Here is a 22,810-nt window from a genome sequence, read left to right as displayed (position 1 = left end):
AGGAGGGGGAGGGGGGAAGAAAGGAGCAGGGTTCGGTTATTCAGATTTGAAGATGAATTGGACAAGTAACTCTTGCACCGTCCTTCCACCAACCTCAGCCCACCCCCAGCCACACACACACACACACACACACACACACACACACACACACACACACACACACACACACACACACACACACACACACACACACACACACACACACACACACACACACACACACACACACACACACACACACACACACACCTTGCTCCAGCCTGAGACTTCGTCTGGGTGTAGGGGTCGGACCGCAGTGGGTCAAATGGACGGTTTCCCCCACCCCCACCCCCTGCTCCACCCTCCCTCCAGTTCTTAACCCTCTCTCTGTCTACGCACACACAACCCTCTCCTGGGACGGGGTGGGAGGCTATTGTGAATGGGGCTCAGAAGCATCGCCCCCGGCCCCAAATTTGAAAGTTCAAAGCCACCATCCGAGATCAGCTCATTAGAGCCACGACTTGGTTACCTTTACCCAGACAGTATATTCCAATTTCCAAACGTGGAAGAGGCGTGTGTATGTGCGTGTGTGTGTGAGTGCGTGTGTGTCTGTCGCTGTGTGTGTGTGTGTGTGTGTGTGTGTGTGTGTGTGTATGGGGGGGATGTATTAAAGGGTGATCTTATAAATGAAAACGGGAGGACTGAACTTGAAAGAAACTGGGCAATTGTAAAACAAACAAGAATAAACAAGCCTTTAGATGTAATTTGTGGTTAATCTGGAGGAGAAGGTAGCGCAGAAGAGAAACCCCCACCCCCCAATATTTTTTCCTTTGCTGCGTCTCCACCCGCAGCACTTGGAGCGGCGGAGAAGCGGCTCCGGAGTGATTAATCCGGGGATAATTCACCCCCCGCGCCCCCCGGCGCGAACCCCGCGAAGCGGGATTGGAGCGAGTCATTTCCGAGAGCGCAGCGCGCCTCTCCCCGGCCGGGCGGACACTTGGTTCATTCCAGCCGCAGAAGCTCAGGGCTCCCGCGTACCGGGATTTTTTCCGAGCAGAAAAAAGCTCCAGAGCTCTCCTGACCTCCTTTCTCCTCGGCGGCGAGCGGAGCCTCTCCCTCGGCGCTGCCGGCCGCGCCATGCCGCGCTCGCGGGGACCGGAGCAGGGGCGCTGCGGCTGCCCCGCGGGGAAGGCTCGCGGCGAAGCAGGGATTTCGGCGCTCGTGAGGGGCGCCGGGTGCCGCTGGGGCCGCCCGCCGCCGCCGCTGCTGCTGCTGCTGGGCTGGGGGCTGCTCGGCGTCTCGGCCGCCGCGGGTAAGTCCGGCCGCGCCGGGGAGCTGAGGCCGCCGCGCGCCCCACCCGAGCCTGGAGCCCACCCATTCCCGACCCCGTCCCGGTCCCTTCCCCCGCCCCCACCCCCGCCCTAATCTCCCACCCTCCCAATTGCCCACTTTCATTCTCATCCTTGCCTCTGTCTGCCCCCAATCCTCCACCCCACCCTCAACCACGTCCTCACCTCCATCCACCCTCACCCTCATCGCTACCCCCAGCCCCAGCCGCAACTTGGCCGTGTGGGGGCCTGGGAGACAGACATCCCTGCCCAGGGTTGCGGGGCACCTGGATCGTGGCTTCAGTTTCTCCAGCCTCCCAGCCCCCAAGGTGCCAGGCTTTCCCCGATAAACTTTCCCGGAGCCCTACTCCCCCGGCTCCCAATTCTGCTTGGCACGCCCGTTCTGGGGGCTGGACAGGAACGGCGCGCCCCCTCCTTATTTCCGCGTCTGCAGGGTCTGCCCTTCCCTGCCCCCGCCCATTTTCTCCGAATGAAGCCGGTGCCCCCGCCGGAGCCGCCTGGAGACTGCGGCCGTCATCCCCCTCCCCAAGAGTCCCCTCCCTTGGGCGCTTGGAGCTTGGAAGGAGGGATCTAGGTGGGCACGCGTCCAGGGCGGGGGTCCCATGTAGTCTTTGCAGCAGGGCTCAGGTCGGGGCTGGAGGGTGTTGAGCGATGGGAAGGCGGGGGCGGGGGTTGTGCCCTGGTGCGGGGGAGGGAGTGTCGCCGCCAGACTCCGGCTGCCACATTCCCCTCGGTTCCCATTCCGCGCCAAAGTGCCCTTTCCCGCGCCCTGCTGCAGCCGAGTGCCGGGGCTGCGGCAGCGGCGGCGCGGGCGACGGGACCAGCTCTCGGTTACCGCGTCCAGGAGTGGGGCAGACCTGGCGGATGCGGAGAGTACCGGAACTTCGCGGGTGTCTGGCTGCAGCCTGCAGCTCTCAGGGGAAGCAAGCGGACCTTCGAGGGAACCAGGTCCCCGATGGAGGCCACTAGCTTAACTGGTCCTCTCCCACTTTATCCACGGCACTCCCCTGAGGTTCAGCTCTAGCCACAACCTAGAAAGTTCTGTGTGCCCGGGTGGGGACGGGTCCAAACCCGGACGCCTGGAGCTTCATTTTCATTTAGCTGATACCCACTGGGGAAGAAAACCTGAAACACCTGCTGCCCAGGCCTGGACCCAGGGCACCTCCAGCCTGGAGCCGTATTTTTTTCCTTTCTTTGCTTTTTGTGTTTTTGTTTGTTTGTTTAACCACCGATTAAACTCTGAAGGGTTGGCCTCAGCCACGCCAGCACTCAGTGCCCCTTCTTGGAATGTGCCCCCTCCCCTGGCAGGCCAGTGAGTGGCGAGCTCTGTGGCCCACCCTGGGCCCTGCATCTGTGAGCCCGTCCCCGCAGACCCCTCCCCCACCATTTAGCCGCGAAATGTTGGGATTCCGGGTCAGGGAAGGCGCCGGGAGCCAGCCCTGGCTCTCCCATCCCTACTTGACCGGAGCTTTTCAGGTTCTCTTTAGAGTCATAGCCACTGACACCCAGAGAGGGGCGCCCGCGGTGCGCGCGTCTGGGAGCTCTGGCGTCGCGCACACCCACACCCACTCGGAGGCTGTTCACACCGATGCCTCTGGTCACCCAGACTTGCCACATGGGCAGTGGAGGGATAGCCGCTACCGATCCACGGGCCTCTTGGACGTTTGTCCAGGTGAGGTCCCTGCTCTGGTTTTTCCGATTGGAGAAGATCTGATGGAATTGTTTTTCTGGCTAGATTTGTCCCTGCCCTTTGGGCATGTCATGCCCCTGGGGAGAGAAAAAGGCCGACTCACGGAGCTTGCACACTGCTCATCCTGCTGGAATCCTGCCGTGTATATTCATTGGCTCGCAGCTCTTTGGCCAGTGGGAGGGGTGGGGAGGTGGGGGGTGAATGGCTTGGGGAGGGAGCAGTTGCTCTCTGGCAGGCCCAGCTCCGGCGGCTTCCAGTGCTTTCAATGCATTTCTTTTTAAATCTTTCCCACGTTTAATTTAGATGTGCTGTTTATCCTTGCAGGCGGCAGAAATCTGGAAATGGTCTTGGTGATGGACGATGGGCAGGATTTGGCATATTAGAGGGGCAAGCATGTTCATTTTGTGTTTGCTTCACACTGGTGACTTTAAAAGGTGTTCAGGACTGAACTGTCTCCCTTGCTTGGCTCAGTGATCACTGAATAAAATGAACATAAGGACTTGAAAAGGGGAACTCCTCACCTACACTTACCTTCTTCCCTGAACCCCTTCCATCTGGGCCCTGCCTCACACCCCACTCCCACCCCTTGCCTCCTTAGAGACCTTCCATCAGTTACCTGCTCTCCCTGCTGTCCATCGGTTATTCTCCCTCCTTATATGTGTTTCCCCTTGGCCTGTAAACAAATTCATCTTTAGCATAAAACAAGCCAAGGAGACTTCTTGGCCCTATTGATGTCTTTTAGCCGATACCTTGCCTCTCTTTGTCTTTTACAGTCAACTCTCTTCAAAGGGGTCTTCAACTCCTTTCTCTACTACTGGTCACTCCCCGCAGTCTGGCTTCTGTACCCAGGACTCCACTGGAACACTCTAGATCACTGATGACTATCCTAATTGCCAAACCCATTGTACTTTCTCTGTCCTTATCTTCCTTAACCTCTCTATGGCTTTAGACACTGTGGATCATTCCTTTTTAAATTTCTTTTCCTTGGACTTCTGGGACACCATTTTACTGATTCTATCTCTTGGGTGTTCCTTTTCAGTCTCCCTGAAGTATGGAGTCCTGCAGCATTCAATTCCTTATGCTTTTCTCCATTTCCTTTCATCACTGCCTGGGTGAGCTCATCCACGCTCATCCCTTCCACTCCCATACTCTGAAGCTTCCAGACTGATCTTTCCTGCCAAGATGTCTCTGCTGATATATATCTATTGGCTTCCTAGTCCACAGAAACTCTGGGTCTAGACAACCCATATATCCGCACCTCTTGGACATCTTCACCTAGATGTTTCCCTTCCAAAGCAAACTCATTAGCTTCTCTCCTAAGCCTCCAGTATTCTCTAGGTAGGCTGGTGGTACCCGTAACCTCCCTGTCACCCAGCCCAGAACCTTAGGATCATCCTCAACTCCCTTCTTATCAGGTGGCCATCAAGTTCTGTCGGTTTTTAATCCTCGGTTATTCTCAAACCTTTCTCTGGATTAAGCTCTGAGCATTGAAAAGACTGTCATGCTTCCCATCCCCTTAATAAGAAATTAAAAATAAAAGCAATATTTAAATATAAGGAATTCTGACAATGTTCTGATTTTCCCCATGCCAATCACTTCATGGCTTTTAAAAAATGAAATATGAAGTTATTTTTTTGAACATGTTCTTTGTTTTGCTTGTGGCCTGAGTGCTTGCTTTTATTTGGCCTCTTGTAGAGTGGAGCTCAGACTGTACCCATTGTTCTATCATAGTACAGATTGAAGTGCATTAAAAGTACTTATTTGTCTGCATTATATATTAAACTGGGATCTTCCTGAAGGCAGGGATAGTACTTTATTTCTCTTGGTATCCCCAGCCCCCAGCTTAGGACTTGGCATAGAATTGGGGCTTAATGGATGGCTGTTAAATCAGCAGACAATTTTTACGTTTTTTTTCCTTGGACAGTTTTCCAGAGACTTGATAAGGCTAAATCAGGAGTTTTAGGGGTCGAGAAAGCCAGCTAATTTGCAGAGGTAATGAGATCACAAAGGCACCTGGTCCCCAGTTGCTTCGCCCCCTCAACTAAATGCCACAGATTGGTGAGACAGCTCCCCAGATTCTAGAACCAATGCAACAACAAACCCTTGCATGCAACTCTCCCCGCCCTGTGCCAAGGAAAGATATTTAACTGCCCAGTCACTGATGTGTGTATGGATTTGAATTTCCTTTTCCAATTGAGCTGTGGGCTTATGGTTTTTAAAAAATAAGCTGACTACAGTGTACAGTGCTGACCATCTCTATGGCTGGTGAGTGTGTGGCTTTGCTGAAGGTGAGGTTAGACTCACGTGCCAGGGTACTGGAGAACCAGATTGTGGGGTCTTAGACACTGCAGGGTTTGGGTTTGTCCAGAAGAGTCCAGCAGGTGGCTTCAGCAGCACCACCTTGATTCATGTGCCTGACCTGTCTATTTCATCCTCACAGTCATGCTGGAAGGAATCTGATTGCTCAGCAGAGCCAGATGTTCCTTGTTGGAGACCTAGCTGAGGTTCAGACCTGTCTAAAGCTCAGGTTCCCCACCTGCCAAAGGGACAAGTAATTCCTGTGTTATGGGAAGGGTTAGGAATCAGTGATACAGCAGGCCCAGTGCCTTACCAACCACACTGAATGTGCCCATTAAATGGAAGCTGTGGCTGAACAAGAACACTGAGGACAAAGGGAAGTCTGTGTGCCTTCAGGACACAGGAAGTCTGTGTGCCTTCACTACGTCCTCCCCCACCTCCTGTGCTCAGAAAGCTGTTCTGGGCACCCAGGGGAGTCACACGAATAGCTAATGTTCACTGAGTACTCACTGGCACTGTCTCAAGCACTTACGTATATTAACTCCATCCTGACAGCAACCCAGTGAGGTCAGCAGGACACACCATCCCCAATTTACAATGACTCAAGTTAGGATTTTTTGACTTGGATGGTGAGAAAGCTGTACGAATTCAGCAGAAGCTGTACTTCGAGTACCCATAAAACCATTCTGTTTTTCACTTTCAGTAAGCAAGGAATAGATTACATGAGAAATTCAACACTTTTATAAAATAGGCTTTGTGTTCAGTGATTTTGCCCAATTTTTAGGCTAATATAAATGTTCTGAGCATTTTATTCATGTTTAAAGTAGGTGAGGCTGGGCTATGATGTTCCATAGGTTAGTTGTATTAAATGCATTTTCAATTAGAATATATTCAACTTAACAGTGGGTTTATCGGGATGTAACTCCATCACACGTTGAGGAGCATCTGTATTGTTAACCCTGTTTTATAGACAAAGAAGCAGGTTCAGAGAGGGCACATAACTCATCCACACAAGAGGTAAATGGCCAAGGCAGGATTTGGACCTAGGTCGGCCAGACTCCAGATCCCTCACTGGTAACCACACTGCTGTTCTACTACTCAGGGGACACAGCAGGTGCCACACCCCTGGAATCTTTCTGCCCAGGCTGCCTTCCTTGGTCTTGCTGGTCCCACTGGGCTGCCACCATCACTTATGCTGTGCTGCTTTTGGTGCTTGAGGCCTGGATCTCAGATTTCCAATCCTCAAGCAGCCATCGTCTATCCTTCTGCAGCACAAGCTCCTCAGGGGTGACTGCAAAGTCATCCTTGGTTTCTAACCCCAAACACCTATCTAGATGCCATGGGTTCTCACAACTCCCCATGGGTTCTCACAACTCCCCATGGGTTCCTCTGTTGTAAAACTCATCAGGACATATTGGAATTTCTTGATTTATGAGGTGGTGTCTGTCTTTCTTCCCTAAAGGACTGTGAACTCAGGCAGGCCAGTGTAGCCCTGCTCATGGCATATGGTAGACACCCAATAAACACCTGGAGAGAGGTTCAGAGGCAAGTTATCTGGAGCTCAGGGCTCGCTTTTCCTTAGACCACCCTCATGGACATTCCCAAGGCAGTCAGGGACTAGGAAGGTGTGAAGGGGCATCTCCAAGTGGAAGGCAGCCCCAGGCCCATCTGCATAATAATGATGGCTCTCTTACCGAGTGCTGGTTAAATGCTTTATAGAGATAGCCATTCAGTTCTCACAGCAGTCCAGGCACTGTAGTAGCATATCTGAAGAGACTGAGGCTCAGAAATTAAGCAGTTTGGCTAAGGTTATAGCGCAGGTAGGTAAAGGAAGCAGGATTGAACCTCAGGGCTACCTGACTAGGGTCTATCCTCTTTATTCTTGGAAAGCACTTGTCACAGTGCTGGACCCATTGTTAGCTTTCAATGTGTGTTAGATTTTGTTACTGCTACTACAACTACAGTCTATTTGCTTTCTGCACCAGCCTCTCAGAATTGTAAGAGAAACAATTCAAACGCTATGCCATTCTAAGGTGCCACTATATACATCAGCGAGTGTCTTTCCTCTTTGCTCCTGCCATTGAAAGCACACCCCTTGGAACCTGGTCAACTCACCCAGCCCATCAACCCAGTCAGCCCCACTGTTCTAGAGGGGTAAAGAGGAAGGACCCTCTAGCTCCTCCTAGGAGTTGGAGAAAGCCACTGTACTGCTCTTCCTGGGTTTCTCTCCTTGGTGGCTATTGGCCTCCCAATCCCTCCTCTCTGCCTGCTGCACAATCCTGAGGGTTTCCCTGACAACAGGGGAACATCTGGGTGAACCTGAAAATAGAGGATTATTTCAAGTTGTCAGTCTCACAGAGACTCTGTCTCAGCGTTCACTAGCTTTAAGTAGAACTTAATTCTTCCATAGGCCCACAGAAAGCAAAGAGTGGGCTATACAATATGGGAGTTGCTCAACTTGAAAATGTGATGGGGTTCTTAGAGCTCTTTCTTTACTTTTGTAAATTAAGAGAAGCAAAGGAAACTCATATTTATCTTTTCCCTGGACTCTCGAGACCCCTTGGACTATCCACTTTTTATACTCCTCCTTTAAAGATGAGACTCTGTATCTTCTCTCCTTTCCCACCCAAACTCAAAATTAGTTCTTAGGTTTTCGGGGGAAGGTGAGACCCTTTGGCTTTCTCAGGTAGCTTAATGTACCATGAAGGATGGTCATGACCCCATATACATTCACAAATGAGAAATTTGGCCAAGCAGGGGATGAGAGGGACAGGGATGGAATAGAGTACGATGGGGTAGGATTGGAGAAATAGGGTAATTTGAGATGGACTGAGATCAGTTAGGAAGGAATGAGTTGGGTTAGGATGAAGAGAGGGCTGGGATGTATTGGGATGTGATAGATAGAATGAGATGGGGGTGGAATGGAATGGGATAGCGTTGCGTGAGATGTGATGATTGGGGGTGGGATTGAGAGGTGGGATATAAAGTATTCAGGGGATTGACTGGGATGGGGTAAGGTGGGGTGGGAATGTAGATAGGGGTAGGATGGGATGAGTGGCTTTGGGATGGAGTGGAATGGGACAATTGGGATACAATGGAGTGGAGGTGAGATGTACTGTGGTGGAATGGCATGAGATGAGGGAGTCAGGATGTACTGGGATGTATCGGGGTGGTTTGGGTTGGGTGAGCTGGGATGGGATACTGGGAGATGTGGTGGGGTTATGTAGCCAGTTGAATGAGCCCCATGAGGAAATGGGAAGTCGAGCAGGGCACCAGAAACAAACTAGTGTAGCATCTTCATCTTCTTCCCCAGGACTCCCTGAACTTTGGTCTGTCTCTTTCTTGTCTGAACTGTGAAATTTTCAACAGATAAGAAGTCTCCATCACCTCTTGGTCTCACACTGGCGTAGATCTTAAAATGTTGGAGGTGCCACTCTCCTGCTGTAAAGGGTCATTCTTCAGGAAGAGGTTGGGAGTCCTATGTGGAAGAACCCTATCAGAGAAATGTGCCTGGCATAAGCCAGGAGCACCAGGGAAGCTCGTGTCAAATTTAACGTCAGAGAAAGCACTCTGCTAGATCTAGTGAGGTGGCTATACCCAGAGAGAGCAAAGTCCTGGGTGGAATAGGGGTTCACCTCCACAGCCCCCTGCTTTTGGAGAGTCTCCTCACTGGAAATTGTCTTTTGCGGCCTACCTATTTGTTTCTGTATTGATGGAAAATTTTAAACTGAATTGTTCTCTAAGGGGATGTCAGTCCTATCTTTGACAATCAGCATTATAAGAAACTTTCATGATGCTAAAAATGATGTATGTATAGTTAAACTACTGAGAATATCAAATAACTCTTACAAATTTATTTGAGAATCTCCTGTGTGGTCTAGAGCAGAAAATAAGGGCTCATATTGTGACACAAATAGCCTTCCTCCCTCCCAGTGTCTAATTTATTCTCAATTAAGTGCAATTATAATCCAGAAACCTCAAAAAATTATGTGTCCATCTTCTAGGTTTTCAAATAGAAAACTGAATAAATTTCATTATTAAGCAGCCACATCTATTTATTGATTGAAAGTAAGCAAGTGTGACGGTTGTAACTTTAAAAGGAGAAAGCAAAGACTTTGAAATTTAGACCATTTGAGATATAAGTGTGTTATCAGAGAAGGTGCAGGCATTTTGTGCAGAATAATTGATGGTCCTTCCTGAGATGAGCATGTATGGTAGAGCTGACGACTCAGGCCACGGAGGGTGTCTTGGAGCTGCTGCCTGATTCCTGCCCTTTTCCCCACCCCTGCCTGACTCTCACTTACTGCCCTCTGACCCTCTAGTATCCTCCATCGCCATTTGAAGAATGGGGGCCAAGGATGGAGAGAGGCTCAGAGACCGGGTGAGGCTCAGTCCTGATGTGTGGGTGTCTGGCACATTACTTGGCAAGAAGAAGGAGGTGAAAGTTTATTTTCAATCCATATTAAAATGTTACTAGCATGGAAACAGCCACCTCGAGGGTGGCATCCCGTCCTTCCAAGACCTTGTGTGGCCCTGCCCTCCTGGCCTTTGTCATATGTGAAGTCCTAGAAGGGGTGATCTGTAGAAGAGTGGCTGGAAGAAGGGCATTGCCTAGAGTCAGGAAGCCAGTCTTCCAGCCTTGGTCATGCCCCTAAAAACCTATGTGACCATGAGCAAATCATTTCATCTTCCTGGGCCTCCATTTCCTCACCTGTAAAATGGGAACAATAATACCCACCTTGTCTACGTAATGACAGACTTGGAAGCTCTTTAATCAACAGAAGAAAAAGGAGCCAGAGCTCTTACAATAGGACCAAAAAGGCCACTAGTCTAATCCCCATACAATGGGAGATCCCACCCAGTGGTTAGGCCGGCTCGGCATGCCAGGATGGGGAGCTCACTACCTCTGCTGACTGCCTGCCTGGCTGCACTTCAGGGCTCAAGGGCCGTAGGTGAAGGGATGGTGGGCTTGCTGGGCTTCTTGGCTCTGATCTGTTCTTATCCTCCAGTGGCCTCGTGACTGCTCCTGAGAACTCGCAAGGGAGCAAACAAGTTGTCCCTTCAGACATCCTGGCTGCATCCCCCCCTGCTCCCACCCCAGGCAGCAGGACTGAGTTCAGTCTGGGAGAGATGACTACTTGGGTTTCACTTTTACTGACACATCCATCCAGGGGACACGATCTGAACTGAGGCCTTTTAACTCTAGCCAGATGAAAATTCCCTACATTCAGGGACCACTGGGACTCACCTCTCCTATGACATTTTGTTTTAAGAAACATCAAAGGAGAAAAATGTTACAGGAACAGTTTCCCTGAGTCCCATGGAAGTCACAGTTGAGGTTTTTTGTTTTCTGCTCCCCACCCACCCCGATCTCAGTCTAAGACATAACATTGAATGAATCCTACCCTCCACCCATAGCACTTTGTGATCATCTGTGTGTGCAAGACTCCTCTCTTATTTTATTTAAAATTTTTCCTCCCTTCACTCCCAATCCCAAGGCTATTATTATCTTTCCCCAATGGGTACCCATTCTGTTATATTTGACATATGTCTCAAAATTTGCATGGATCCTTATGAACTATAAATTCCACCTAGCTTCTTACTTCGTTTACTAAACACCAAATTTTAAAGATCTGGCTGTGTTCCTTGTGTGTGTGTGGTCTGTGGTTTCTGGCTGCTGTGTTGTGTCATGAGTTATGCAGCCACCATATTTTATGTGCCCGTTCCCCTATGGATAAGCCCCTGGCTTGTCTGCAGCTCCTCCCACCACAAGCGGGGTTCTGAAGAACATTGCTGCGCATGCTCTCTGGGGATCCTGTGTGAGAATAACTCTGGGCTACACAGATGGGAGATTGGGATCCCTGAGTTAATATGCTAATTTTCTATCTTCTGCCGTAGTGTGTTCCAGAACGGCTGTGTCAGGCCACATTTCTACCAAGAGTGCACAAGGATTTCTGTCTTCCCACATCCTCACCAATACCTAATACTATCCACCTTTCTAATTTGCTCTTCTGAGTTTCATGTGCCATCTCATTGTTTTAATGTTCATTTCTCTGATTACTAGTAAATTTGCATATCTCATATGCTTGTTGGCCATTTAAGTTTTTCTTTTTGTGAATTGCCTGTTCAAATTCTTTGTCCATTTTTATATTGGATTTCCTGTCTTAATTTAAAAAATTGTTTGGTTGATGTGCAGAAGAAGTTTTGTTTATAGTCCAGATCTTGCTTTTTGTTGATTTTGGGAGTTATGAATAACTTCTTCCAATCTTTCATCTGTCTATTTTGTTGATGGTGTCTTTGGACAGAAGTGCTTTGTTTTCATGTAGTCAAATCCAGCAATGTTTGGGGGAAGGCAGAAAATGAGACATGAAGATGGTGATGAGCTGGGGCAGGGCAGTTCCCAGGCCACCTGGGTCCACTCTTTGGCAGGGCTGGCTCCCTGTTTGGAGGGCTCTGAGGGGTCCCAGAGGCTTCCCGTCCATCCTGGGCTCCCGAATCCTGCAGGAAGTGTCTCTTCTGTTAAAGTACAAATTCATTAATGGATGGGTGCTACATTTTGAGAATGTTAGGGATTGTGCAGTCCTTCAGCAGGCATTTATTGAGGGTCTGTGCTGTGCCAGAGCTCTCAGATGCATTGGACAAGTTTCTATGATAAGTGTACGTAAGAGGGGCAACTATACCCATGCTGTAGCAGCACTATTCACAGTAGCCAAAATGAGGAGGCAACCCGCGTGTCCGCGGATTGATGAACAGATGTACAAAATGTGGTATATTCAAACAATGGAATACCGTGCAGCTTTTAAAAAGAAGGAAATCCTGACACATACTACAGCATGAATGAACCTTGGGAGCATCATACTAAGTGAAATAAGCCAGGCACAAAAGGACAAATACTGTATGATTTCACCCATGTGCGATAACTAGAGTGGTCAATTTCATAGAGACAGTGAGTAGAATGGTGGTTGCCAGGAACTGAAGGGAGGCAAAATGGGGAGTGATTGTTTAATGGATGCAGAGTTTCAGTTTTGCAAAAAGAAAAGAGATTTGTGGATGGACAGTGATGATGATAGCACAGCAGTGTGAATAGACTTAATGCCACTAAACCATACTTAAAAATGGCTAAGACGGTAAATTTTATGTTATATATATTTTATCACAATTAAAACAAAGAAGAGGGGCACCTATCCAGACTCAAAGAGTCAGGGAAAGCTCTTGGAGCAGGTGATGTTTAAAGTGAGACTTGCAGAGTCAACAGTGGTGAGCAGATGCAGAGGGGGACAGAAGAGTCTGCCGGTGGTGGAGGCTGATCCATACAGGTGCCCGGTTGAGTGGAAACAGGGCATGTGCCAGGTCTGGAAGGCCTGCTACCTGAGTAAGGGCCATGAGGAGGCTGGAGGGCTCTGAGCAGGGAAGTGGCCCGATTGGCTTGGTTGGTAGCCACAGGTCTTGGGGTGGGTACTTGGGGCCCCACCGGGAGAGGTTGGCAAGGAGGGGGTGAGGGGATCCTTTTCCTTCCACGTGTCCTCTACCCTGTGCTCCATCCTCCCAGGGAGGGAAATAGCTGACAGAACAGTTGAAAGTACGTAAAAGCCACCCCATAAATTGTGAATTGTAAATCACAGTTCAGTTCATCCAGCCTCAGTGAGAACATCACAAAACTTTCATCAAGAAAGAAAATAAAAATAGGGGCTGACTTGGCAGGTCGTTTCAACATGGTGTCTTGTAGGGAGACCTACCGTATTCTACTTGTCCAGGCTCTGTGTGCCCGCCAACGTTTTGGATGTCCTGCCTCTCTTCCTTCCCGCTCTCCTCCTCTGCCAAGCTCCTCCCCTATCTCCCTCCCCCTCTTCTTGCAGATCCCTCCTCTCCCCAGTTCTGCTACTTCCCTGGACACCAGAACTCCTCACCTTCATTGTAGAGTCATCCCCCTTCCCGTCCCCAGCCTCAACATCAGTTAGAGCCTCTTCCTGACCTTTGACCTTGTTGCCTCCACCGTACCCCACCCAGAAACCTCTTCTCCAGGCCTTCCCATTGGCGTGGCCTCAGCCCAGCAGCTGTGTCGACAAGGAGGGTTTTTAAGGCCTTTGGCTGCTCCCATCTGCTTAGGACCATGGGCTGGTTCATTGCAACATTCACTGAGTGCCAAGTGCAGTGGCCCTGAGCTGGGGTCATGAGTACAAATACCATTGACAACCAGTGTCCTTCCTCCAGGACAGTCATAAGCTACCAAAGGCCCAGGGAGCTCCAACAGAGGAGGGGGTGGGGGACAGGGAGGGCTTCATTCAGAAGGTGCCAGCAGGCTCTTCAAGATAAGCACGTGCTGGCTGGAGGAGAATAGTGTGGGGGAAGGGTATCGTTGACAGAGGCTTCAAGCAGCCAGCATGTTTGGGGACGTCAAGTTCGCATTCCCCTCCATCAACATCACCATCTCCATCATGGAGCTGTCCTTTGTTGAACACTCAGTGCTGAGTGACAGCTGTACCTTCTTCTCAACCCTTCAATGTCCCTAGACGTTGGTCATTTTCAGTTGAGGAAACTTGATATTAAGTGACTTGCCCAAGACCACAGAGCTAGGGCAGGGGAGAGCCTGGATTTAAACCTAGTCTGATTCCAGATCCACAGACTTAACAACTGTACAGGTTTCCCTGCTTAAAATGTAGATTCTCAGGCCTTCCTCTGACCTTCTGAATCACAGTATCTAGGAGTAGAGTGTGGGGATCTGCCTGTGTAATGCGTTCTCCCTTCCCTTATTATTAGACACATTAGGTCTGCCCAGGAACCTCTTAGGTAAACGGCTCCCTAGGTCTCACAGGAGACTGGCCTTCAACCACTCATGTTCCTCTGCTCACTTTTGGATAACCCTGAGCTTTAACCCCACCCAAGAATGAACAGAAGAAGGGCTCAGGTCCTGTAGCTTTGGAGTAAAGGCTCCTCTTCTCCTGCCTGTCCACACCTGGGCTGCCATCTGTAGCACCACCACCCCCGATCTCCCTGCCTCTACTTTATTGTCAGCCCTGGCACTGATGGCACTAGGACCTGTTCCTAGAGATGGCAGCACCCCAGACGTGGTCGTCAGGGTGACTAGATTTGTGTTGATGAGATTTGTGGCCCACCAAAGGAGACTGGGAAAGCAGTGCCCCCCAGGCTGGCATTAGCATTTCTAACCTGCTTAACACAATTCACAAAAGGCCTGTGTTGGTGAGGGTCGGCCTGACAGCTTGAGCTCCTGAATCACTAAGTCCTCCCTCCAGCCCTGGATTTGTTAGGTGAGAAATCAGGACACTCAGGGGAGTCTTATCCTGAACTTTCTCCGTGTACTAATTCCCATTATTCTAGATTTAATACTCGTTGAAGAGCAGACCCAAAGCACTGAAATGCCATTTTCCTCAGGCCTGTCAGTGGGAGGCAGCTGGCATTTTAAGACCGAGGCATGGCAGGCAGGCCGAGGCAAGGTCAGTCAGCCTGGGGGTGAGAGCAGGCTGGGAGGAAGCTCCAGAGGGTGGGCAGGGGAGTCCAGGTTCCAGCCCTCACTTTGTCACCGGCTGGGGTAGGATACAGCCCCTAGTGGAGGGAGCCAGTGAGGGTAGTGGGGCTCTAGCCCAGTGGAGGGGCATTTAGGGAGTCTGCAGTCTGAGTTAGGAGCCAAGGGGCTCAGCAGGGAAACTCAATCAGATGACCAGCATGCAAATAGGAATGCTTAGGCAGGAAGTACAGAAATACTGGGAGGCCCAGTAATGGCATTCATTCATGAATTTATTAGCCTTTCCTTGGGTTTTATTCATTCCTTGAGTTTCAGGAAGTTAGGTAGGGATTATTAAATAAGTGTCGTGGGAGGGGGGGAAGGCTTCATGACCAGACAAGTTTGGGGAACCCTAGACCTTTGATTTCCAATGTGTAGTCCAAGGCCTTGCCAGGAAGCTTCTTAGAAATGTAGCCTTTTGGGCTCCATCCCCCACCTATTGAATGAGAATCCATATTTTAACAAATCCGCAGGTGATTCATGTGCCCCTGAGAGTCTAAGAAGCACTAGGTGGTGCATTCTTGGAGCACAAAGTTTGGAGTAAGCCCCCCCCAGGGTGAGTCCTGGCTCTAGTTCATTCTTGGCCTTAGTTGTCACATTAGTAAAATGGGCCAAAAATCCTGACCTCGCAGTCATGCATGTAAAGGTCCACGCTTGCAAAGCACCTGGCTCAGAGCATGCAGCTTTCCTTCCCCTTTGTCCAATAAGTCCATGTCCCACTGAAAGAGGGGTTCGGCCCTTTTGTTCACCCCAGTGTCTCCAGTACCCAGGGCAGTGCCTGCAGCACGGGGTATAGATGCTCAATAAATATTGTGTATGAATGGATGAATGGATGCTCACCAAATGGTTGTCAGATCAAACCGAACACCCTGGAGGCTGCTTTCTGGAGCAGCAAAGACACAATGAGATTTTCTTTGTGTTTTCTGTTGATGCACCAAATTATGGCAGATTTCCCATGATGAAGGACTGCTGAGGGGCTGGGCAAGGGGGTGGGGGAAATTTTTGATACAGAGAAATGAGATAGCGGCTCTGTGTCAGTCTGTGCTTCGGAAAGATTCTGTTATTGCTGACATTGTTGGTTTGAGAGCCATTTTCAAAATCAAATATTATGGGAGATGTTAGCCATTAACACCTAAGTAAGTGTAAGCTGATCAGTTCAGAAACAGCAGAGTCAGGTGGGGTGGTAAAAGAGTAGACTTGTGTGGATCTAGACCCACCTGGGTACCATGGCCTTATCATTTGAACCCAGAAGTTCATCTGATCCAGCCCTATACCTCTCTTTTCTCTTGCTCCAGCTCTTTTGGCCTTTCCCACCCTGCTGAGTCTCTGGTGTGTCCTGCCCCTGGCTCTTGACCTCTGAATCACAGGCTCCATCTTGGGACCATTTTCATCACGGGGGCAGCCTTACCTACTCACTCTCCTGAACAACCTTGTCCTGCTTCATAGAAGAGTTGGCCACGAATAAAACAGTGGCGTGAATCTTGCTTCTGAATTTCTATAGGGAAGTGCTGAGCACACTGTACCCTGCCTTACCCAGGAATGTCATGGCCATAATTGGCATCCCTGTTCCCCCATCTCTCTAACCTCTCCCTCCCCCACCCGTTTCCTTCCCATTAGCCCATTCACACTTTTAGTTTGCATCTTTAAAACACACTAAAAAAAACCCTTCGCTGACTTGCACCCCCTTTTGGCTGTCACCCTGTCTCTCTCCTTCCCTTCCAGCCATGCTTCATTAGAGGGCGTCTGCCAATTTCTTTCTCAGCACCTGCCATTTGGCTTCCACTCTCCCCACTCCAGGGGAAGTGCTCCAGCCTGGGGCACCACATGACTTCCTATTTACCAGCTCCAAGCGTCTCTCTTGGCTTCTGGACTTTCCAGTCTGGCCACAGCCTGCTCTTGACCTTCCAACTGTCCTTCCGCTGTGTCTGCCCCTCTGCAGCATCTGACACTGCTCATACTCCTTCCCACTTAACATTTGCTTTAATATTAGTGCTTCCAGGTCGGCCTTAGCTCTCTTTTTATTCATTTCATTTCCTCCTGTGGCTTTCATGCAACTGCCCAAATGCTGATAATCTCCATATTTAGATCTCTAATGAAGAGCTTGCTCCTGGGCTCCAGACCACATATCACCCAGATGCCACCAACTGAATTCTTCCTTTCTATGTTCACTTATATGATTCTTCCCCACCTCCAGCAATTTTACCATCCCAAACTCTTTTGTCCCACCTCAAGGAATTGCTTCACCAGCCATGCAGCTTCATAAGCTAGAAACCTGGGAATCCTCCTGGAATACCACCCCATTCACTCCCTTTCACTAAACAAACCTTGCGGCTTCTACCTCCAAAATAATTCTCAAGCCTTCTCCTGCATCTTTGCTGTGGTCCAGAACTCATCTTTTTCTCCTGGACAGTTGGAACACAGCACCCTTGCAACCGCGGTAGCCACAGTGTGGTCTTCCAAATCTGTCCTGGTTTCCTCTAGTTGATGGTCCATGTGTCGGTCAGAGAACCAGGGAGCAGCTTTACTCTCTGGGATGGGAGAGGAGGGGCAAGACAAAGATCAATGAGAAGTTGGTCCCTTGAAGAAGTGGCAAAGAATCTGAAGCTCTTGGGATGAGAACAGCCTTGGAAGGTGTTTAAACTGATATACCACTAACACTTCCTCTCTTCTGGGCTTCCAATCAATGGGGGTAAGCACAAAGAATGATAGTCCAATAGAAGGGAAGGTACTGATTCATTTATTAATAGCTGGACATGTGCCTGATACCCCTCAAAACACAGATCTTTTGGTGCATTCTGTTGGAGAACATGGCTTGACTTGAAGCCCTATGGTGACTTCTGCCTCCTCCCTTCTTGAATCTAAATCTTGGGAACTGAGTCCTTGGAACATTCGCAGAATTAGGCCTAGGACTGGGTCTCCAGAACACACTCAAGGTCCCCTTTCTGAGCAGCTGTCGGCTTGAGAATGAGAGGCTTGCTCCACCCACCAGTTTAGGTAGAACAGGGGTATCTGGCAGAGAGGACAGGAGAAAGAGGCTAAACCCCCTTCCAAGCCCTCCGTAGCATGGGTGTAAAGGAGGTCCCCCTCTCCTCTGTGTGCTGAGACTGCCATAGGAGGGGGGCAAGACGCTTAAATGTCTCCCTGCCCTCAACACAACCCAGCTTTGTTATGACCTGAGTTGCTTTCCTATTCTCTGAGTTTCTCCCAAGAATCTTGTGTTCCAAGGCACTATTTCCACTGGATTGCATTTATGAAGAGGGGCACGGATTCTTTTCCCTGTTCTTATTCCTATGTTTTCAGGTCTGTTGGCACAGATCAGCTCCTTCCTCAAATCCCACCCACCCTGCAGTAACTACAGGGGGAGGCTGCCAAGGGGCAGGGACGAAGCTCATTAGAGTTCCCAGCTTCATTCAGATCTGCCCCTCTAGGCAGCACAAGGACAGAGCCAAGTGAGGTAGGTGCCACTCTCAGAAACAGACGTCCGGCCCTTCTTTCTACCTTTCCACTGTCCTGTTACAGACCCCAGCCCCTTCCCACCCTCTGTGGCCTCAGCCTTTCTTTATGCCCCATAGCTTATCTGACTTGAGGCAGTGAGTTTTTCACTCTCCTAACTCACTGGTTCTGTTCTTTGGCCTTGGGAAAGGCGCCTGCATGAGACCTCATTCTTACTCCTTTTTCTAAGATTGAGGCTACTCCCATTCATTCCCCCAAAAACACCTCCTTTCAAAGCAGCAGGTAGCCTTGCCAAGGGGCTAAAATTTCTCATGCAGTCAAGCAGAGGGGCTGGGGAAACGAACATCCCTTAACTGGCAAGCCTGTGGGGTCCCACCAATCAGAAGGGACAAAAGGCAGTGTGACCTCACTGATTGGGAATAGTTCCAGCCCGAAGCAGACACTTGCCATTTATTTGGCCTGTGCTTTTTGATTGTGGATAAATGCAGTTTCTGTTAGGCTCTTAGAAATATTGAAAATAGCTCACAAACTCTCATTACTGCTTTTGAAGACCCGTAGGAGTCTGAGAAGTCCAGGCAGGGAACACCAGTCTCGTCCAATTCCTCCTCCACACTCTCCCACCATGCCCTCTTCCCCTCTCAAGTTCGGAACCAAGTGAGTGAAAAACACAAGGGGAATCAAATGGAGAGATCAAAATGTCAGCTTTGTTACCGATCAAGCTGATTGGAGAACGTGGGTTCGGATATGTGGCCAAACTGGCCTATTAATACATCACTTTTGGGTTGGAGAAACTTACCAACCCATTCACCAGCAAGTGGACAACCTCAGGCTTCCCTCACATGGGTAAGGGCTTCTGGGTCAGTTCGGGGAGGTGCAAAGCAAGTCGGGGCTGAGCTAAGCATAGCAGGTTCTTTTCTCCAAACACTATTTGGACGAGTCACTCCTCCTCCAAGGAGAGAGTGAGGGGTCAGAGAGAGACTGCACAAATATGTGTGCCACTGGGACTTTGCCCTCTGGGGCATGAAGAGGGAATTCTCTCTCCTTTAAGGAGGCAGGGAGTAGGGCGAGAGTGTTCTCTTCTAACACTGCAGGGTGGATCTGGACCAAGCAGGTCTGCAGTGCCCTCATCTGAGGGTGGTTGGTGCTGGCAGGACCCATCTCACCCACTGGGGAGGTGTAGTAGGAGCCCTACCTACCTTGCGTTCAGCTCTAGCTGTCAGCCAGCCTCAAGGTTTCTCAAAGCTCCTTTCCAAACTGAGGAGATGTTGACTAAGACATTGATCATCTGGCCCACTTATCTTTGTGACATATTTAAATAAGAAAATAAATTGTTCGTTTTTCTTTTCCCTTCATTGTTCCCTGAAAGAGTAACTGGAGAATGTGCTTCATCCAGGCGAGTTGTTAGGAAATGTGAGCAACTGTTTAAAATGCATCAGCTCGGGAGTCAGACCTCATTCTCCTTGGTTAACTCCTTGATAGAAACTGATGTCAGATTAGGGCTGGGCCCCGTCCATTTGCTTTGCAGATGAAGGACCAAAACTGAGTGGAGTAATTGATCCAAGAGGAGCAGAGAAAGCCACCAGCATAAGGCAGTAGCAATGCCAAGACCTTCTCTTCCTTTCCCCCATCCCTTCCTTCCCTCCCTCCTTCCCTTCTTTCCTTCCTTCTGTGCATCCAGCCCATCCATGTATCCATTTAAACAAGCTGTATTGAGCTCCCACTGTGTGCCAGGTACTGTGTCTGATTCTGGGATACAGAGTTGATGACATGCATGGTATCTGTCCCCCACCCCCCAAGCTTTCATTCTTTCTAATATGTTACCTCTGGGGTGGACAGATAATTAAACAGATCACAGATCACTAAAATGCAAGATGATGAGCATTGCAATAGATTTAGTATGGGACTGGGATGGAAGTCATGGGAACATAGAGAAAAGGCAGGAATCCAGCCAAGGGCTATCAGGATGACTTCCTGGAGGAGGTCATGTTTAAACAGACCTGGAGGCCCAGCAGGGGGTAGTCTGGAGAAGACAAAGAAGAGTCAGTCACATCCTCTTTACCTGGGAGGTACTGTTGGTAATGCCCTGGGAAGCTGCTGCTCTGGGGTGACCGTGCACTGGGACCTGTCAGGTGCCCATCCAATTCTGATTATGCTGAGCAATTGTCTGTACTCAGGCACTGTGCTAGATGCTTAATATGCATTACCACATTTTTTGGTCCCCAGACCCCACTGAGGCAGGCAGTATAGTTATGCCCATTTTATGATATAGGAGCTGAGGTTTGGAGGAGTGAAATGACTTGCCCAAAGAGCACAGAACTGGGACTGTTGCTACCACATACCCACGTGGAGTCTCTTGATGTGTTTTTACAACTGTTTCCACCATAGCACACAGCCCAGGAGCCCTAGGCAGAGCCCAGCAGCACTGGCGCAAATCACAAACCATTTCTATAATAATAGCAGTGATAATATTATCTTCATGTATGGAGTTCCTACTATGAGCCTCTGTGCCAAGCATTTTATATATTTCATGTAATATGTCTTAAAACAGGCCTGTAAGATAGATGGCATTATTATTCGCATTTTGGAGGTGGACATACTGAGGCTCAATGATGTTAAGTCATGGTTCAAAGTCATACAAGTCTGGTAAAGTTGGAGCTGCATCCAGGGCTGCATGACTCTAAAGCCCCTGCTGCTGAGCAGGACATTATTTACTTTCTCCTACACAGTTTCTCACAAGAAAATGGAGAGAAGGAGCCATTTTCCTATCACTGCCTACACAAGTTCCTGCCAGTTCCCAGGCCTCAGTTTCTTCATCTGTATAAAGGAGACAGTCATTCTTGAATAGATACAGCAGCAGGCTCACCAGGGCCTTGCAAAAGCTGGATTCCATTGGGCTTATAAGGTGCTTGCAGCTGAACTCCAGGACTTCTGTCCCCAAGGGGCTGGCTGGCTGTCTGAGAGGAGACTGAGGGGGCAAAGGGGAGTTTCGGCTCCAGAGACAAGTAGTCTGATCTGATGGTGCAGATCCTTGTCTCTTGGATGTGGGCATCAACCACTCATAGCCATCAGATATGGAAAGACAAGAACCTATTTGGACACTGAGGGGGCCGTTAGGACAGCATGACCCTTGTCTCTTCCCCGAAGGCCATGGCAGCCAAAGGAAGGCTCAGAGACACTGCCGAGGGACACCTCATGACTGACATACTCAGCAAACATTTATGGAACTGGCTCTGTGCAGTGTTAGGAAGGTGGCCAACATCGTTCCTGCCTGGAGGCACTCACGTTTCTGGGTGGGGCCACACATGGAGACAGGTGCTGTGAGGGGTGGTACCCAGGAACCTGCCATTCATCCTTTGTCTTTTCCTCTCTCCCCACATCAAGCCATTGAACAAATACTGTTGGCTCTACCTTCAAAATATACTCAGGATCCAGTTGCCCCCCACACCCCGCACTACCTCTATCACCCACTGGGGTCCGAGCCATCATCTTGTTTTGTCTGGACCCGTGTGGGAGCCCCTCTGTCATTCTCTCCTTCCTTTCTTGCCAGTTTTCCTCCAAACTAGCAGCTGGGGAGCTTTGCACAGTACAAGGCAGATCTTTCATTCCTCTGCTCAAAAGCGGCCCCCATTGCACTCATAAATAAGTCAAGATCCTGTCTGTGTTCTCCCCCCAGTTTTCTTCCTGACCTCATCTCCCTAAGACTTGCCCCACCTTACTCTGCTCTGGCCGGTGGCTTCCCTGCTGCTCCTCGGACACGGGGTGTGCTCCCAAATAGATTTTGGGCTTGCTGTTCCCTGGGTAGCCACAGGGCTCAGCCCATGGTTTTCATCAGCTCTCGCTTTGATGTCATCTGCTCAGAGAGGCCTCTGTAGCCCCCTTATCCATGGTAACACCCTCCTTTTCTTACTCTGCCTTCGGTCCCTTCATAGTCCTTTTACACCCAACATATTATATATGCATTTTTTTTTCATTTACTGTCTGACTCCTCAAGTAAATCCCGTGAGATAGAGGAGCTTGTCTGTTTTGTTTTCTGTCGTGTGCCCAACTCCTAGAAGAGTGTCTTACACATAGTAGGGTATCAGTGAATATTCATGGGGTGTGGAATGAATGAATGAATACAGAGAACCAAGACAGAAGCCCAGAAGATGGAGCAAACAACTCCAGTGCAGGTGGGAGAGGTGAGGGGGTCATTGTTGAGTGCAATGACATTTGAGGTGGGACTTAAAAGTGCAGCAGGCAGTTTTCAGAGGAAGAAAGGAGTGGAAGGTATCCATCTCAAAGGGCCTGATACTTATAGGAATAGACGGGAAGTTCCACGTGGTTGGAGTGTGCCTTGTGTGTGTTGTGGTGTGGCTGTTTGGAGAGGGGACAGGTCATGGGGGAGGGGAAGCGTGTGGGTGCTGCAGTGGGACCCTGGAGCCAGCACCACTGGGTTCAAATCCCAGCCCTGCATGAAAAACTTGTGAGTCACCATTGGAGAGGGCTATGAAATTATTGCTTCAGACCTCAGAGAATGGCGTC

General features: G+C 49.6%; 1 protein-coding gene across 1 annotated transcript in view; it reads left to right on the top strand.

Annotated features, from left to right (window-relative positions):
* The first annotated feature begins 1,116 nt into the window (after positions 1-1,116).
* Positions 1,117-22,810, top strand: part of CSMD2 (CUB and Sushi multiple domains 2) — a 588,341-nt gene continuing 566,647 nt past the window's right edge. The window contains exon 1 of the mRNA XM_063104124.1: positions 1,117-1,291. Within this exon, the coding sequence (XP_062960194.1) occupies positions 1,117-1,291 (175 nt within the window). The remainder of the gene's footprint in view (positions 1,292-22,810) is intronic.

Source organism: Cynocephalus volans, chromosome 8 (assembly GCF_027409185.1).
Source record: "Cynocephalus volans isolate mCynVol1 chromosome 8, mCynVol1.pri, whole genome shotgun sequence".
NCBI lineage: Eukaryota > Metazoa > Chordata > Mammalia > Dermoptera > Cynocephalidae > Cynocephalus > Cynocephalus volans.
The sequence above is the reverse complement of the archived record's forward strand: the minus strand, read 5'-3'. Positions and strand labels throughout refer to the sequence as shown.